This window comes from Rutilus rutilus (genome assembly GCF_951802725.1).
Source record: "Rutilus rutilus genome assembly, chromosome: 6".
NCBI lineage: Eukaryota > Metazoa > Chordata > Actinopteri > Cypriniformes > Leuciscidae > Rutilus > Rutilus rutilus.
Genome location: NC_140214.1, coordinates 35,892,246 through 35,911,988, shown reverse-complemented (window position 1 = coordinate 35,911,988; position 19,743 = coordinate 35,892,246). Strand labels below are relative to the sequence as shown.

The 19,743-nt window shown below is 38.3% G+C and overlaps 2 protein-coding genes across 4 annotated transcripts in view; one reads left to right on the top strand and one right to left on the bottom strand.

The window, feature by feature from the left end:
* LOC311291985 (uncharacterized protein) overlaps positions 1 to 18,143 on the top strand; it is an 87,320-nt gene extending 69,177 nt beyond the window's left edge. The window contains exons 1-3 of one of the 2 annotated variants that reach the window (XM_084411392.1): positions 1,765 to 2,939; positions 14,746 to 14,908; positions 15,067 to 18,143. In XM_084411392.1, coding sequence (XP_084267518.1) covers positions 2,658 to 2,939; positions 14,746 to 14,908; positions 15,067 to 16,064 — 1,443 coding nt within the window. In that variant the 5' untranslated portion in view covers positions 1,765 to 2,657 and the 3' untranslated portion in view covers positions 16,065 to 18,143. Of the gene's footprint in view, positions 1 to 1,764; positions 2,940 to 14,745; positions 14,909 to 15,066 lie in introns of those variants that run through there. The other variant, XM_084411391.1, reaches the window with a different exon arrangement.
* The window catches only part of LOC311291987 (uncharacterized protein), a 71,786-nt gene that overhangs the window by 27,139 nt on the left and 24,904 nt on the right, over positions 1 to 19,743 (bottom strand). The gene's annotated exons all lie outside the window — the stretch shown is intronic.

The window sequence follows — 19,743 nt, the reverse complement described above, 5'->3', positions numbered from 1 at the left end:
TCCCCAAAGGTGAATCTCCCTTTGTGCAGACATTACAAACGCTGAGGAAAACCGTTCTAGGTAGGGCTGTCGAGTTACTGATGTTATGAGGTATATCATGTAGGCTATGTATGTATATATATATATATATATATATATCAATCATGGGTTTGCAAACATATTATGATATTTTATACACAGGAAAAAACCTATAAGGTTGAATATCAATATTTATTTTCTTAAATAATTAATTATATAATACATTTAAAAAAAAAAGCATTTTCTGTTATAGGCCTGAGGGATGAAACGAGAGTTAAATTTAACAAGAAAAAGAGGAAAACAAAGCAGTAAGCCACTTTTGCTTATGGATGAAAATGTTTGGATATAAAATAAAGAAATTAACAACATATTCAAGAGATGACAATTTGGGGATTTCGTAATAAAAATAAATATCGTTAAGGATAAAACGGTGGGTCACATTAGTAGGGTTAAATATAAGAACTTAAATCAACCCTAAATGTACTCACAAAATAAATGGGAAGCAGTTTTTTCAAAAAGACCACAAAATGAGCAAGTTTAATCAATATCATGATATTTACAGACAGATTAATTAAGCGTGTCGTTCAAATCTTTTAAGTTGTTGCGCTTGTGATAACGCGTCGTAGGTCACATGATAACGTCAACATGGCAGATGTCCGGTTCTCATTCATACTCAACGAGATCTGGCTATAAAGTATCTACTCTTTTAGCGCTCGTTAAGTAAGTACTCATTGAAATTAAGTACCTACTCATTGAGTATGCGGTTTCGAACGCAGCCCATGACATCAGAGCAAGGCGGACCGCACTCGGACACATTTCTAACCGGCATGCATCTCGCGCTGATCACCGGTGATCGATTCTGCGCAGATTTTGCTCATCTCAAACAAGCCTTTTGTCTCGTGAGTTGTTGTGATGTCAGCGTGATGGAGCGTGAGGGTAAAATTAGTATTGAAGATGCCCCTGCCAGTTTTAAATCATTTGTGTGCGGGGTCAATCACACACACACACACGCTGACACACACTCACTGTCCCTCGCTCACTCACTCAATCGCACACACACACACACGCTCACTCGCGCACACACACTATGCTTGCACTCTCGCACACACTCAACCCGTCGTGGAGGACCGTTAAAATTAAACATGCTAGTCTTTCTTTCTGTCGTGATGTCCTGAAGCATCGCAGACGCGTAGGTTGTCGCCCACTATGACACACTATACGAAATGAAACGATCAAATCTTGCGTCCCGACGCCCGTTGTCCTTTACGAATCTCCATGAAACGGATCGTGCCAAAATCGCGCTAAAATAGTGTAATCTGAACCAGGCATGTAATAAACATTTAACCTATAGCGCAAAGAACCTATTAAAGCACTAAGACATGGGAACAGTATAGCTAACATATATCACAAGTCATATCGACATAGCAATATTAAACAATGATCGCACATCGCAGCTTTTCCTCATATCGTGCAGTCCTAGTTAGGCTACTGCCCAAAGGTCTCAACTGCTGCCAGAAATCGTCGACATGCTTATATTCTTGAAAAAGAACATGACCATAATCTTAGGCTGTTCTGTAATTTATCTCTTTTTCATGCTTGAAGAAAAAAATTGTTTCTGTTTGAACTTGTAGTTTTGAGAGAGTAGTACTTTGATTATGGATACACTACTATTTGCATTTAAAGTGTTATTTCAGTTATTTATATTTATTTTATTTATAGCCTATTGTTTTATTTTTTTTTATGTTCGATTTGTGGAAAGGAGTTCGATTTCTCATGTGAAATCGTAGCCTACAGGGGAGAAGCCAGACGGTAGTTTATAGAAACACATTTTGCAGTGTTTGCATGTCCTTTACTGCATAGAATTAATTAAAAAGAGAATTAAAATAACATTCATTACAAGTTGATTTCAAAATGCACCTAAATTGTTTTGCATTTTGTGATTTTCATTTGAATAAAAGACTATTTTCCATTCATATATTTCATCATTGAGGATTTCTTAAAAATTGTGTAAAAATCTCGTCTTGTCTCGTTCTCGTGAACCCAATCTCGTGTCTCGTCTCGTCTCGTGGAGTAAGCGTCTCGTCACACCCCTAGTATTTATTAATCTTTGTAAATGCTAGTTAATAAAAATACAGCTTTCATTGTTTGTACATGTTAGTTCACAGTGCAACTAATGTTAACAAATACAACCTTTGATTTTAATAATGTAGGCTAAATGTTGAAATTAGCCTAATATTAACTAAGATTAATAAATGCTGAAGAAGTAATTAAGGTTGTTCATTCTTAGTTCATGTTACTAAGGTATTTAACTAATGTAAACTAATGAACCTTATTAAAGTGTCACCAGCACATCATGCAAGAACAAGAAAAGCAAGAGTTGAAGAATCAGCTACTGGAAATGTATTAGTGTATAATGTTAAAAGTACAGTAGAATGTGACCAAGGACGGAGATATTTGTTTGATTTCCTAAGGAGGACTGGAGTGGAAGGACGAATTGAGTTAGTGAGACAGCAGGTGGCAGTAAATGCTAACTGCTGTAAAACCCCGAAGAAGAAGAAGAAATACATTTTCTGGGACCTAGCAACCCTGGTCCCACTCCTCCTTTTCTGTCTCCACGCTCTAGCAGCAGGAGATAAACAATGTCTGTGCAAAAAAAACATAAATGTTCTGTTATTGGGTGTACAAACGAATATAAAAGTCTCCATAAACTCCCGGAATCTGAGCAACTGAGGATGCAGTGGATACATTTCATTTATGAAGGGAATGTGCCAGAGAAAGTCGTCAAAATATTATTTATTTGCGCAAATCATTTTACGCCGGACTGCTTCACAAACGAGGGTCAGTTCAACGCGGGATTTGCTAAAAAGTTGTCTCTGAAAAGAGGGTCATTACCAACGCTTCGTGCGTCAGACCCAGCACAAGTAAGAATGAGTGACACTTCCTTATTTTGCTAATGTTTGCAAATTTCCTTTCCGAAAGAGCTTGTTAGAAGGCGAATGTGGCTGGAGTTTTCTGACAGAAACTTTTAAGGCCATTTCATACTCAAACACGGACAGACACGTTTGTAAATTATAACCGCAATTAAACAGATATTTCCTAATAAAATCTGATTTTCTTCAATGCAATTTTTATTTCATAAAAAAAAAACACAAGTAAAAAGGCAGTAATAAAATTAGAACAAATTCAATTTGCAAACAACAGCACGAATTGCAATAGAAAAAAAGTTGTTGTTTTTTTCATTCATTTAAAAACAAATGCTACAACAGCATTTAACGTGAATGAAAAGGAGCAGAAAGAAGTAAAACTTATAATGTCTGCCCCCTGATCAACACAAAATCATTTACAGTTCCAGTCATTTGAGCTGTCTCATGCAGCCGTCTCTTTTTCTAAGACATCAAAACACAAAAATACATCAATAAAAAATTGATCTGCTACTCTGCAGTATTATATTTCTGCAACATTGATAATTTAACATACTTCTTAAACACATAAATGGACTTAGAAGTTTTAATTTTACAATCAAGACTGTTCCACAAACTGACTCCTTTGATTGTGACACATTTTGCCTTTACAGCCGATTGGAACCTGGGTTTTGTAAAAAACTTCTACTTTTCCTCTTGGTGAATCTGTTTTGCAAATTGTTTGGTAAACTTTCCAGATGAGCTTTATACATGGTTTTTAGAAGGTTATACTCTACTAATTCATTAAATTTGAGTGTTTTTAGTTGTATGAATAAAGGATTAGTTGGATCTCTGTATCCTCTTCCACTGGTAACTCTAATCGCTCTTTTCTGTAAAAGTAAAATTGGATTAATGTATGTTTTGCAGGCACTTCCCCACACTTCAATGCAATAGGTCAGATATGGAACAATCAATGAGTTATACAACAAAAACAATGCATTCTTATTTAGAGAATCTTTAACTTTATGCAGCACAGCTATTATTTGGGATACCTTTACTTTGATATTAGCAATATGTGATTTCCATGTCAAATGTTTAGGGATGGCCCGATACCTTTTTTTTTTTTTTTCAAACCGATATGAGTACGAGTATTTACATTTGTGTACTTGATATTTATACCGCAAAAGTAGCCTAACTATAGGCTCCCAGAAAAGAAGACAGAAGACTATTTTAGAACACAGGTTAGAAGACTGTTTTTATTTTCTTCTCTGCTTGTTTTTAACAAGTCTAAAAATAAATAATAATGAGTAAAATAATAAATGTAGGCAATTTCAAATCAAAAATAAATTATATATATTTCTGTGTAAACAAAAAGAACACTGGCACTGTCTTCACAACTGACAAAATATCAATAAAACGTATTGTACAGTCAACACCGTCAACTCAACAATATATCAATGAAACTATTTGACACAGTCTCCAGCTTTCAATTTAACAAAATTTCAATGTAACATTTACATATTTCAATTTAACAAAATTTCAATGTAACTGTTGCGTAGTCTCAATTAAACAAAACATCAATGTAACTGTTGAACTATTTGGCACAGTGACAGTTCCCATGTTTCAATTAAACAAACATTTCAGTCAGCAATGTGATCTGAACTAGCTTAGGTACTTTTTGGGAGAATGAGAGGCAGGTTCTTTTTGATGAACAAAATCATCTCTGCATGATCAGCTTTGATTCTGTTTCTGCTATCATTCACAATATGTGACACTGAGCTGAACAGCCTTTCACTGTCAACTAGGGCTGCACGATTTGGGGAAAATGTCAAATTGCGATAATTGAGGTCAATATTGCGATATGCGATATAATAAACAAATAGTTTCATGAGTCAACTTGCTTGGTTCTCAAGGAAAATAAATGCACACACAGATTAGTGATAATCAGCCTAAAGAAAAAAGTTCGTTAGTCAAGAGCAGTGAGTGTTTTTCTCTGTTCCCTTTGTTCTTTGATTAACTTTAGCGACAGATTTTTTTTATTATTGCATTTTAACAAGAACAAAACATAATTTACATACAAGAGTACATATTACCATACATGTCAGGGGTAAAGAAAAATAATAATAATAAAAAAAATAGAAAAAGAAAAAAGAATAACTTTAGCGACAGATATAATTAGTGGCTACTGTGTACTGTCCCTTTAAGACCAGCCGCTGTCAGAGACGCGGATCTCACACGCGCCTCATTCTTTCACGAGTCATCACAACTCTTCACGTTCATCATAATACTACTCTTATGTTATGAAGACACTCGACAAAAAGACATTTTGGCATAATTGTGTGTGTTATTGTTCGTTCAAGCTCGAAAGAGAACTGTATTCTGTCATGCTGTTTTGTGCGCACGCACGATATTAGCGCGAGTCTTTCTGTCTGTCACAGTCACAGGCAGCGCGTTCATTTTGTCATAGTGCTACATGTGTGTTGTTCGTTCTACAGCGAAAGAGAACTTGATACTGGCACGCGTCTATCTGTGTGTGTGTGTCAGGAGGACATTCACAGGCAGCTCGTTCTTTTATGTCTTATCGCGCATGAATGGTTTAAAAGCATTTGCATTAATAAGTGTGTTAACAGCGCTAATTTGTTTATTTAATATAAAATCGCAGCATTTTGCGTCATATAATCGCGTAGGCTTGACATCGCGATTGCGATTGCGATACGATTAATCGTGCAGCACTACTGTCAACACTACTGCATGGTGCTGAGAGGTATCTGGATGCCATTTTGGCCAGAGTAGGGAACCACACTTTGTTAACTGCCCAGTATTGTAGTGGTTTGTCTTCTCAAGAAATTGTGGTCTCCCCTAGGTATGTCTCTAATTGTGCAGTAGAACCTACTTGAGCTGTGTTTAGCAAGCCTGGTGCTTGCTCATCTGCTATTTCATCAAATATACTGTCCAGGCTGCTGCTTGCCTGGTCCCTGCGTGGTTTTCTGGCAGGAGGTTCGTGCAGGTCATGATCCTCCTCTTCTCCAGGCGACCTCAACAGCTCACGCATCAGCATCTCCTTGGCATTTGCAGCAGTGTTGGTGTTAGAGAAAAAACTATTTTTATACCTATAACAGAGGGAGAAAAAAATTAGGCTATCTGACATTAGGTGTGTTTGCCTGAATATATGATACCACTTTGGCTATTAAAATTACATAGCCTAATCAAAAAATGTATTAAATGAAAATGAAATACTTAAATTTACTTTTCAGCAAGACATAGGCAAATTTTAGTTTTCAACTCGCTAACTAGCCTAACTAACGCAAACACACACACAGACGCACGCACACAGACACGCACGCACACGCGCGCACACACACACACACACACACACACACACAGACACACAGACACACACACACAGACCTACCTGGGGTCGAGTAGAGTAGCGATGCTGTAGAGGGGTTGTTCTTCCACATCAGAAAATCACCTGACAGCTGCAGCTAAGGTCCCTTTCATAGTTTTGATGCCATGGTCATCGTCAGTCTCTCTAGACAGAAATCTCTGCAGTACTGTGACAGCAGGAATCACATCTGCTGCCACAGCATCAGAAGAGCTAACTTTTCGTGTTAACTCCTCAAACGGACCCAGAACAGTCACAATCTTCTCCAGCAGTGCCCACTGGTGAGCCGTGAGATTGTCAGCCCGTTTCTGCTCAATCAGGGACTGGATCATGTAAAATGTACTATTCCAGCGGGTCTGTACGTCCTGCTGTAGTCGTTTTGCAGGCTGACTGATCTCTAACTGAATGTCTTCGAGGCAGGCTGGAGGAGAATGTTTAAAATGGGCAACGATTTTGCGTCCGATAGCCAATGCATCAGCAACACTTCTCTGTGACAAAAGGCCCTCGTGGACCACCAGCTGGAGAGTGTGAGGGGCACAAGGTAGGCTGGGGAGTCCAGCATCATTCATGCCCTTAATCATATTTTTAGCGTTGTCTCGTAGCACAACGTGGACAGAGGTTTTCGGAATGCACCAGGTCTGAAGCATCCCATCGAACGCACCTGCTATGGCTTGGCTGGTGTGTGAGCCCCGGAACGGCTTTGCTTGTAAGGTGGCTTGGCGAAGAGTAAAGTCGTCATCAATCCACTGTACAGTTAAACTGAGCAGAGACATTGGGCAGACACTGCTTGACCAAATATCTGTTGTAAAACTGAAGGCCGAAACGTCACGCAACAGTCCACTGACGTGCTTTTTCACGTCATGAAACACTTTCGGTTGCATAGCGTCTGTAATGTAATGGCGACTGGGAATTTCGTATCGCGGCTCCAGTATGCCAAGAAGATGTCGAAATCCTATATTTTAACAGCTGACAATGGCTGGTCATCAAGTGCAATAAAGTATGCAATTCCCTCTGTTATTTTTAGTGCCCGTGGATTATCTCTGGACATCTTCTCGCGCTTCTGTAAAACATGTGTTAATGTTGGCTGCTGATGAGTTGCTTTAGCTTTACTAAACTGTGTGTATTCAGCGCTATGATGCGTCTTCAGATGTTTAATTAGATTGCTCGTGTTAAACGATGTACTTTCTTTCCCTCCTCTCGACACCTTAGCTGAACATAACTTACAGCCTTGCTGCTGTCATCATCCCTTTTCTTAAAATGAGCCCAAACCGCGAACATTATACTTTTCTATGCCTCAGTTCACCTCAACAAAGCACTCGCGGCGGCCAGTTTCGTGTCGCAAAATGTACGTGGTATCGGCGAATTTTTATGAGTACGAGTACGAGTGATGAGGACAGTATCGGCCCGATCCCCGATGCCAGTATCGGTATCGGGCCATCCCTACAAATGTTCGTCAATCATTATACCTAGAAACTTAATCTCATGTGCCCTTTCAATTTCTAATCCGTTAATAAACAATGACGTTTTGACATATTTCCTTTTACTACAAAATATCATACATTTTGTTTTGCTGATATTTAGGGACAATCTATTGGCATTGAACCACTTCATAATCTTCTGAAATTCATTCTCTACGATTTGTAGGACATCTTTTATATTTTTTCCTGAATAGAATAAAGTGGTGTCATCCGCAAACAGAATGCACCTAAGTAACTGAGACACAGACACAATGTCATTTACATATAGAAGAAAAAGTATAGGTCCTAGGACCGATCCTTGTGGTACCCCGCAAGTTATGTTACAATTTTTAGACTTTATGTTGTCAATTTCAACAAACTGACTTCTGTTTTTTAAATAGCTGGTAACCCATTGGTGTGCCACACCTCTGATACCATATTTATATAATTTATGCAACAATATCTTGTGGTCCAGCATATCAAACGCTTTTTGAAGATCCACAAAGATGCTTACTAAATAGTGCTTTTTGTCTATAGCATTGGTGATTTCTTCAGTTAGTTCCATAATTGCTGTAGCAGTTGAGTGATTAGGACGAAACCCATATTGGCTGTTATTTAAAATCTTAAATTCATTTAGAAATTTATTCAGTCTAATCACAAATAACTTCTCCAGAATTTTAGAGAACTGTGGAAGTAATGATATTGGTCTATAATTAGAAAATTCAGATTTATTTCCTTTTTTAACAGTGGAATTACTTTGGCTATTTTCATGCAGTCTGGAAATATCCCTGAAGTAAGTGACAAATTACAGATATAAGTAAAAGGCTCAATAATTACATCTATAATTTGCTTTATCAATACCACATTCATATCAGTATAATCATTAGATTTTTTTATTGGCACACTTCTGGACAATTGTCAATATGTCACTCGCTTGTCACTTTCAAGAAAAACACTGCTAACGTTATCTGGTACTGTTCCACCATTGATGTTTCCATCTAGAATTTGTTGTGACAAAGTAGGGCCAATATTTACAAAGTAATTATTGAATTCATTTACAATATCAGTTTTATTGCAAATGTCAACATTATTCTTTGTAAACTTATTTGGACATTTTGTTTTTACCTTGCCTTTTTGCATAACAGAATTTATAATGCTCCATGTGTCTTTTGTACTATTTTTATTTTTGTCTAACAATTTAGTGTAGTAATCCTTTTTTTGCCGCCTTATGATTCCAACTAATTTGTTTTTATATTTTTTATACCTAACTTCAGCATCTTTAGTTCTTGATCTTAGAAACAATCGGTACAAATAGTTTTTTTTCTTGCAGGCATTGTTCAGTCCATTTGTCATCCATGGATTGTTAACAGTATTTTTTTTGGTAAGAGCATTTGCTTTGGTTATTTTACAATTTTTATCATATAGATTAATTAATGTCGTCATGAAAGCCTCATATGCAGTATTTACATTATCTGTGTACACTCTATCCCAGCTCTGTTTCTTCAAATCTTCTCTGAAGGCCTCTAAAGCCTTACTAGATTTATCTGGAATTAATGTTGTAATTTCATCTTGTACAATGTCATAAGATGTTTTCTCATAAATTATAAATATAGGGAGATGATCACTCACGTCTCTCATAAAGATACCACTAATTAATTTACCATGTACATTTGTAAATATATTGTCAATAATAGTTGCACTATGTGTGGGCAACCTTGTTGGTTTAGTTATCATTGGGTATAGATCTGTGCTTTTCATGCAATTCTTAAATTCACTTGATGCTGTAGGGTTTCCCAGATCTATATTGAAGTCACCACACAAAATTAATAATTTGTTATTAATTTTTTCAAACATCTCTAGGATTTTGTCTGTAAATAATTCAACACAAGACCAACATATTTTTACCAATTTCATTTGTTATTTCTACAGTAAGCAGTTCCATCAAATTTTCCACAGCAATTGTTTTTTGTTCAATAATTTTACATTTTAAATGATAATCAATATAGAGGGCCACACCCCCTCCCTTTTTACTTACTCTGTTGACAAAACATATTGTATCCTTCAATCAGGACATCATTGATATCAGAGTCCTTCAACCAGCTTTCAGTTATAGCAATCACTTTTTTACAAGTTTTTATCTAACTGACAAAGTAGTTCTTTTATTTTTACTAAGTTACCCTTTAAACTTCGACTATTAACGTGTATGATAGATAATGCTTCATCAAGCACCTTGCTGATTTCAACATTATATTGTTGTACAGTATAATAATTGCATACATTTTCTTCAGGGGTTAGCAAGTCATGTTCAATATAATTTTCTAGATCATAAATTTTATCATTGTTAGTGTCTACGTCCATAGTTCAATGTATGTCCAAGTGTATCCAACCTGATTTCTCCATTGTCAGTCCGCCCAAGCTGGAGACTCCATCACTCCCATGGCTAACAGTAGTTAGTATTCAAAAAATACTACAGAAATGAAATTAATCAAATGTAAAATAACACTGGATAGTCAAAATTAAATGCAGAATAGGCTAATGCTTAAAATTAAAGTTATAAACATTAAACCTTATTCAGTCAAGAGCAGAGAGTGATTGTCTTGTCTTTTGTTATTTTATTAACTTTACAGACAGCAGCAGGACTATTGAACTTCTGTCGCTTTAAGAGCTTATGCAGGATCCAATTCACTGTTAAAATACAAGCACTATTGAACCGGAGCGAATGAGACTAGTAAGTGAGAGGAGACGGGTGTGTGTCACGGTTAGATTTAAGACAACGAGAACACACAGCTGACATTATTGCCTGTACTGTATTGGCAACAAAACAGGCCGGCTCGGAATCAGAAAGAAGTGAGACTGATCGGTCCGGGCCGATCATGCGGAAAAATCTGGCCGGTCGATCGGTGCATCTCTAATTATCAGATAATAAAGTAATTATTAAAAACTTGTAGTCACAAAAAAAAAAAATTATCAACCAAATATCAATGCAATTCAGAGATGAAGGGCATAATGCTAATGTTGTCCACTAGAGGGAGCCACAGGATAGCAAATCCTTCAAGATCTCAGATAAAGAATTGTTCTGACTCAGTACTTGTGCCGTCTGCATGCTTCAGATGAGTAAACGCACACATCTTCTAATAGGATGTGAGTTCTTTCAAGTCTTCTTGAGGTTGAATATTTAAATTGGCAAGGCTTAAAAGAGATTTTAGTTTAAACACAGATAGCAACGCGTGCTGTTCAGGTCTCACCTGCGCTCATGCGCTATCAACACCCGGGTGATGACTGCGTAATGACTGATAATATTAGAGCATACAGCACTCGCACTGAACAAAGTTTAGGGGAAGCCAGAATGTGTGTCTATCGACAGAAACATACATTAGCCTAACAATGTCTGTTTCACGCATTATTTTCAACAAACCATGTTATAGATGCATATGCATCATCAGATTTTAAATGAACCACGGTGCAAGTACGTGCCAAACCATGGGTGGAGAATGGTACGGTTGTTTACAGAGAACCGTGACACCCCTACTTGTGGATGTTCAATTTGAATCGGTATATTCATTTTGTGTATTTACCTTATTGTAAAAACACAAATAAATTTCTATTAAACCGCTTGATTCATATGGATTACTGTCACAATGTGTCATACTTTTTTAAGCTTGAAAATATTGATTACATAGAATTTCAATGGATTGACAAAAAATTATGATATAATATTAAAAAATATATATAAATGGCATTTTATATAGCAGTTCTTCCAGTGGTATCAAATATTAATATTTTTCAAGGTATTGTATCGAAGTTAAAAAATTCCACTATTGTGACAACAATAGTATAAAATCAGTATCACTGGAACAAATTGTTAGTTGTATGATATTGCTTAGAGTACCCCATTATGCTATTTTAAAGGTTCCTAATTTTGTCTCCTACAACAGGTTTACATGCATCAAAGGTCAAAAAACACTTTCATTTTCTCATAATATACATTGCACATCACCACATTATTCAGTGCACACACTGTAAATACAGTAATGATGACGTAGGTTTTACTATATCAATCCGAGCTCGAGTCCAATGATGAAACATTGGAAGAACTAGTTATTCAACCCGAACTTCCATCCCTAGGACAGCTTGAGCGGGACGTTTCTCAGTGATACACTACTCAGTTTGAAGTACATTATGAGATGTTGCAACTATAATTCCTCACCATCAGCATTAACAAGAGTATGTCCATCAACAAACCAATGTGTATATTTTAGCGCTGTCAATCGATTAAAAAAATCAACTAGATCAGGGATTTCCACTGTCCTGCAGAGTTTAGCTCCAACCCCAATTAAACACACCTGAACCAGATAATCAAGGTCTTACTAGGCATTCTAGAAACTTCCAGGTAGGGGTGTTGAGGCAGGCTAGAGCTAAACTCTGCAGGACAGTGGCCCTCCAGGACTGAGTTTGGACACCCCTGAACTAGATTAATCACACATTTTTCAAAATCTTTAGTTTTTTTTTTTTTCAGACTCATAAAGGCCACTGGGAGGCGGAATATATGCCTCACGCTCAAGAACATGCATAAAGCTTGCCGCAAAGCACTGGCAAAAGTAGCCTAATGATTACGAATGTGTCGGGGAAAAAACAAGGAGACATTTTAATTGTTTATTAATAAACTAGTGTTTTCTGAGTTGGTGTTGGCTGCCAAGGTAATGTTGACGTTGCTGACTCGTCATCTCTGCAGTATAGTGAACGCACTTATACAGAGAAATAGCCTACACCTTTCGTTTAGATTACATAATCAAGTATTTGTTTTCGATTCGAATTGGTTCATTTAAAGTAGACATTTCAAGCTTTCTATAGGCCTATTTCTCATAACTGTGAAGCAAGTAGCCTATACGCTAAGATTCGGTTCATTTGTCAAGTCAAGTCAAGTCATCTTCATTTATAAAGCGCTTTTAACAATGTAGGTTGTTTCAAAGCAGCTTTACAGAGATAAGCGTATAATTTAAGGTAACAGAGATTGTTTTGGCTTTATAGCGGTTCTTTAATAAAGTTATTTTCCAGCTAAATTTGTGACGCGCATCGTTAAGTTTCATCAGATTTGTCGTGTTGCCGGTCTTGGCAGCAATTATCTTGTTGCATAATTGCATCGTGTGCTGTTGGCATCGAGCCTGGTGAAATGTTGCCACACTTTTGATCTTTTCCCACATCTTCTACATCTATGGGGGTTGGGAAGCTTACACACTACAGCTTCACGTGTGAGCCACATCTCTGGGCGTAACCAGAGTAAACTAGTGTTTTTCCTTGACGCCTCGCCACAGCTAATTATACTGCATGTTTATTGGCTCACTGCTGTTGACGAGATTAACGAAATTAATCGAAATTTGTACCGAACGACAAGACATTTTTTGATACTTGATGGTATCGAGGCAATTTTTTTTATAACAGTAAACGCTCTTTTCATGTAGTTGCAATGTTATATTGTGTCATGTTTATCAAAATAAAATGGATTTTTTTTTAAACTTAGACCCCTAAGAAACCCTAAAAAACTTAGAACCCTATTAAATTGAAAAGTATCTGAAAGTATTTGACAAATATTGCATTTATTTCACTTTAGCTGTGGTAAAGTATGCAAACAACCACTAAGGGAAGCAAAAAAAGTGTCCGACTGACACGTCTCCGTTTTCAGCTCCTCCCCGCCTGCATGTGGCAACTCGGTCGGTTACATCCAGCCCCAGTCCACACCTCACGTCTTTGAAAACAAATAGTCGATACTGGAATTCGATTCCGGTCCTGGAGTCAATTCCGACACTAGGGCTATTGAGAGTCGAGGAATCGACTCTTTTGGAGTCTACTCCCCATCACTACTCTCCTCGATCATTCTTCTTTTGGCATTCAAACTGCACGTCACATTCGGTTATGACAGTAACACAAGGAAACTCACTCCAAGATCAATGTTCCCATTATTATACTTTATTTGTAAAAAGGGTCTATGGTTTTACATAAAAGTACGTTATCTTGCAGGAGTTTTGATTTCTGTTTCTAAATCGTTATCTTTCTACCGGGACTTTTAGATCCCAGCACTGGAGTAGAGCACTATGAATTGTTCTTCACGCGCACAGTAACTAAAATTTTAAACGGTTAAAATAAAAGGCTCAGTAAACTGTTGTATAGACGTGATACACTACTCATCAATATCTCTTCCCCTTGTGCTCTGAAACGATAATGCGTTGCTATTGACGACGGTCATAAAATGTAATGTTTATACTTTAAAAAAAGTGCATAGAGCTGCTAATTTTATTTGTTTGTTGATTTTTAAATATAAAAAATTGTTAATGGTTTCAGTGTGCGTACATCAGTTCTTTTTGAACATTTTCATCTCATTTTAACAATCTTGTTCATTTTGATCAGTATAATCGTGATGTGAAATTTTCATACAGTTTCATTTCATTTATTCATTTATATAGCACAAATAAACACAACTATAGTTGACCACTGTGCTGTACAGGACAAATCTAAAATAAATGAAATGTTTTAATTATTTATTAAAGAAAATTATGCTAATCATTACAACCTACTGTAAGCCTATTTAATTCTTAATTCATCCTAAAACACAAATGCTGCAGACTAACATCGGTTAGCAAGTCCTGACAATGTTTTAATTTTACAATCATTTAGTTTAATTAATTTCACTGTTATGTTTCAGTTCATAAATCTAGGCCTACTAACAAATTAAAATAACATGTAACATATAATATAGAGAAGAAACTGACACTTTTCAAAGTCTGTGATTGTAGCGCCTCTTAGCAGTAAAATGCAGCAAATACACCCCCCCCAAAAGTATTGTGGTTGAGAACCAATTGTAGCTCTTCTTTATGTGTCCTGTGTCAGACACAGTGGTCTCATTTAAGATTTAAAATGCATTTCATTTGTTGAATCATTGAGTAAAGTTGAAGTGGAATTTATGTAATGTCTGTACTGTACTTTTTTTCAGATCTGGTCCTCCATACCTCATAACAATCACTGCTCACACCTTCATCCAAGCCATTCCCAAATGAAAGCTGTTGTAAAGATGGAGGTTATTAAAGGGGACAATGATAATATGAGAAATTCAGAAGCATGTGGAGTGAAAGATAAAGATACAGAGGAACAAAGAGGTTGGTGTCCATTCTTGATTCTTCATTAATGATGTCTGAAAAACATTTTCTTATAGATTAACAGAATTGTAGGTAGTTGTTAAAGATTCATAGAAGCAAAAAAATATATATATAGCATAGGACAAATAGAAGTGTGATTAAAAATATTTTCATTTTAGACTCGATGAATGTGCAAGAGGAAAGTGAAGAATCGAATGAAATCGAGATGAAACATCCGATTCAGAACCTTCATGATGCCAGAACTGGAGAAAAAAAAGGACACACAAAATCTGAAAGAACAAAAGCCAAAAAACTGTTTACCTGCTCTCAATGTGGAAAAGGCTTCTCATGTAATTCAGTCTTTATTGTTCATACAAGACGTCACACAGGTGAGAAGCCGTTCACATGCCCTCAGTGTGGAAAGAGTTTCATAAATAAAGGAAACCTTAGTGGTCACATGCAAATTCACAATGAAGAGAAGCCATTTACATGTGATCATTGTGGAAAGAGCTTCAAACATAAATCAGCCATTCGGATTCACCAAAGACTTCACACTGGTGAGAAGCCGTTCACGTGCCCTCAGTGTGGCAAGAGTTTCTCACAGAAAGGAGCCTTTAATAGTCACATGCGAATTCACTCTGAAGAGAAGCCGTTCACATGTGATCAGTGTGGAAAGTGTTTTAAATGGCCAAAAAGTCTTCAAATTCATAAGCTCATTCACTCTGGAGAAAAGCAATTTGATTGTGATCAGTGCGATAAGAAGTTTTTTCAGGAATCAGATTTAAAGGGCCACATAAGAGTTCACACAAAAGAGAAGCCTTACTTGTGTTCTATTTGTGGAAAGACGTTTTCATGGAGGGGACGTTTTAAAGAGCATCAGAAAATACACACTGGTCTGAAAGAGTATTTGTGCTCCGATTGTGGTAAAGCTTTTACTACAGCCCCTCTGTTGAAAGTGCACCGAAGGATCCACACTGGAGAAAGACCTTACAAGTGTTCATATTGTGAAAAGAGTTTCAGTCAGTTAGGAGGTCTGCAAGCACATGAGAGAATTCACACTGGAGAGAAGCCGTATCAATGCCATCAATGTGGCAAGAGATTCAGCCATTCCAGTACTGAACAGATTCACAGAAAGAAGAATTGCCCAAAATTAAATGGAATGTCAGTACAATTATAAAGCGTTTTATTATTATTTGGTAGGGGTGTTTTTGTATAAATGTGGTAATTGGCTGTCTTCAGAAAAGTGTCGATGGTGTTTTCTTTTATTAATACCTCTGAATAAAGTTTATAATAAAGTACATTTATAAGTGCAGTTCTGCTTTGTGTACAGGGGTAACCGCAGAAATAGAGAGGTTCCATAAGCATCACCTACTGTTGAGAAGTTTTTTGTGTCCCTAAGCTGCAAGGTGCAAAGCATGTGCCACACCCCTGTTAATTTCACTATTGACCTCTAGCTCCACCCATCCGATCTCAAGCCAGTTATGGCTCAATCAGGCTTTATTAGCTGCACCTGTGCTGTCCACAGCAGCTTCCTTCTGTTGCACGTGGATGTGCTGTGCAGAGGACTGAGTTTTTCTCCTTTCTTTGTTTTTTCCTGCATGTGCATAATTGACCATAAACCATGCGCACAAACAGACTCTTTGACACTCTTTGACAGACAGACCTGTGATAGGCTCCGCCCCAACCTATATCACTCAGGTCAACCCCTATCAAAGTCATTATAGAGAGATTTCTTCCTGTTCCTTTTTAAGGAGGGAAGTGTTTATAAAACATCTCACTCTGTTATCAAAGAACCTGGAATTATGTCAAGTATGTGTTTTACAATGGTAGGGCTTTCGCACCGGAGGAACATTTTCATAGTTTCTAGAACTATTGGCGAAAGTTCCCGGTTTTCAGCGCGTTCGCACCGCAGGAACTAGGAACGATTTTAGTTCTCCTTTTGGAGGAACTAATTTAGCTCCTAATTCAGAGTCGGCTCTAAACCAGCACTATAGGAACTATCCGTGACGTTAGTGTACGCTGATTGGCCAAACAAACGCACGCGAAACACAAGCACCCACCATTTATAAAAGGCTGTGAAAACGCACAGATTATAGCCTATATATTTACCCCAAAAACTAACTCAACGAACATGGAAAACAGTGATAGATGGACCTCTTAACCTTTAAGCTGAGGAGAAAACCCAAACAACTTTGAGGGAACCAAGAGAAACATGATTATGTATTTCTGCTCCGCTAGTGACACTGGTCAACCACACGACATACGCTTTCAATAACTTTTTATTACTGTCTACTTTCTATGTATAATAGTTCTATCTAATAACATATTAGACAGGACTGTTAGACCGATCGTAAACTAATGAACACGGAGAATGCAAGCGCTGTGAGCTCAGGCTCTGGCATTCTCAACGCCTTCAAAATAAAGGTCCGCCACGCCGTCAAAATAAAAGTCACAACAACAAGCGCGGCTTACGTCACTTCAGAGTTCCTACTAGCAGTACGTATGCAACCAGGAAAAGTTCCTAGGGGAATGATTTCTTGGGGAACCACCCTGGTGGTTAGTTCCTAGAACTAAGTTCCTAGAACTATCCGGTGCAAAAGCCCCTTTAGCACAGATATCCTGAACCGAAACTCCCTTAAGTAAGGCCCATGATGTGAGCTCTTAAGCCCCCAGGAGGTTGAGATCCTCTGCATTAATGGGATAGAGATATAGCCTCTACAATCCAGTGGGACAACAGCTGACGCAACAAAGGCTTCCCTTTGTGAGGAGTAGCCCAAGACACAAACTGCTCGACCGTGCTGCGCCCGGGGGGGAGGCCCAGGGTCTGCGTCCAGACGTGTGCAGGAGTGCAGGTTTCAGCTCAATATTCTGTCCAGAGGCTGAGAACTGGACATCCCACCTACAATCTATCCCATTCAAAAATTAAGGCTATTCGTGGACAGTGGAATTTCGAGGTTCTGAAGGCTGCAAATTGCTCAGGGGGCTCAAAGAGTAACATAAATGTGATATTTCATGAGTTTTATTCATTTTTATCAATCATAGCATCAAAATATAAAACAGATCTCACCTGTAACTTATTTGACGGGATCTCTGTTGGCTGTCCGTGGTCAATGCATTAATAGGTCATAAGTGCACAGGAAACATCACATAACTGTTTCATGTACATGTCAGCTCATAAAAATGATGAATGTTGAATATGCAGAAAGCTGCGTCACACGGCTTCCGAAAACATACCGAGAGGGCAAAGTCTAAGAATGCACACAAAAAAAAAAAACGTACTGTCCAATGTCCATAGATCACCTGTGAAAATGAATGGGTTAAGTTGTACGTGGGACGCTTTGCCATTTGACCCCCGGGGGCCCTGGCTGCCCCAAACTTGACCTGCCGGCAGTCACTGGGGTCCAGAAAGATCCTTTAACGCTGAACCATGTGTGGATCAGGCCGAACTGCTGAAACACATACTTGGGGACAATGTAGGATCTTGAAACTAAGGATCTCGTCTTGGGGTTCACTGGGTACCCTCATACCGAATTTTGAGGCCCTGTGACTTTTCGGCACAGAGTTAGAGATACGGTGACTTGTGACAAAAAACAGATGGTTTAGTGGCATGAAAGGCACCTTGTGGGACAGTCGTCTGAGCACAGTGAGCACTCAGTGTATGTGATGAAGAGTATGGTAAGGCACTGGTGCTTAGGGTCAGAATATGGTGAAGTTTAGGTGGTTAGGGGGAACAATAGGCCCTTTGTGGCAATGAGGAAGAGGATAGGTGTTTAGGGTCAGATTAGGCACTTTGTGGACAATGAGGAAGACTATGGTGAAGTTTAGGTGGTTAGGGGGTACAATAGGCACTTTGTGGCAATGAGGAAGACTATGATGAATTTTAGATGGTTAGGGGTCAGAATAGGCACTTCTTGGAACTGAAGAAGAATAGGTGGTAAGGGGGATTCATAGGCATTTGGTGGCATGCCATGCAGTGCAATGGCACCCCTACAGGTGTCCATAAGTTGCCTATGGGCAATTTTGCCGACTTGCCTGCATTTTGGGAAAACGTCCATATCACCATTAGAATAAGTGGCTCATGTCATCCATTTGACCTCCACAGACATCGGACTAACTATGCTGACAGTGGCAAGTTATATGAATGGAAAAAATCCCACGAACCACCTGAGTTCCCTTACTTTGGCTAAATTGGGTGAAATCAAGCTCAGAGGAGGGAATGCATACAGCCGGACGTTAGTTAGAGCATCCACAACCAATGGTGCATTTTCGTCCGCTTATAGAAAAATAGAGGACATTGAGCATTTTCTTGCGAGGCGAAGAGATCTACAACAGCCTGACTGTACTTCTGCCATATCTGCTTCACCACCTGGGGATGAAGCTTCCACTCCCCGTACAGAGGTTTTCCCCTGGACAATTAATCTGCTCCCCTGTTCAATATCCCTGGAACATGGGTTGCCCTGATGGATAACAGCCTTGCGTCGCACCACACAATCAGCTTTTTTGCTAACTGGTGCAGTTGAAGAGAGAGTGTGCCCCCCTGCAGGTTGATATAAGCAACCACTGTAGAATTGTCTGTTTTCACTTAAATGCTGGCCCTTGATGAACCTCAGAAAATATTGCTAGAAACACTGCCAACAACACTAAGTAATTTATATGCTTGTGAACCAGCTGTGGAGGCCACACACCATTAACAGCTCTGCCTATCAGAGTTGCTCCCCAGCCCTTTAATGTCGCATCCGTCATCATAGTCACTCTCGACGACACTGCCCCCAAGGGAATACCCGTTCTGAGCGTTGTGGGGCTTTTCGAATGTCTGAGCGCTCTTATGCACGCATGAGTTATTCTCACCGGTTGAC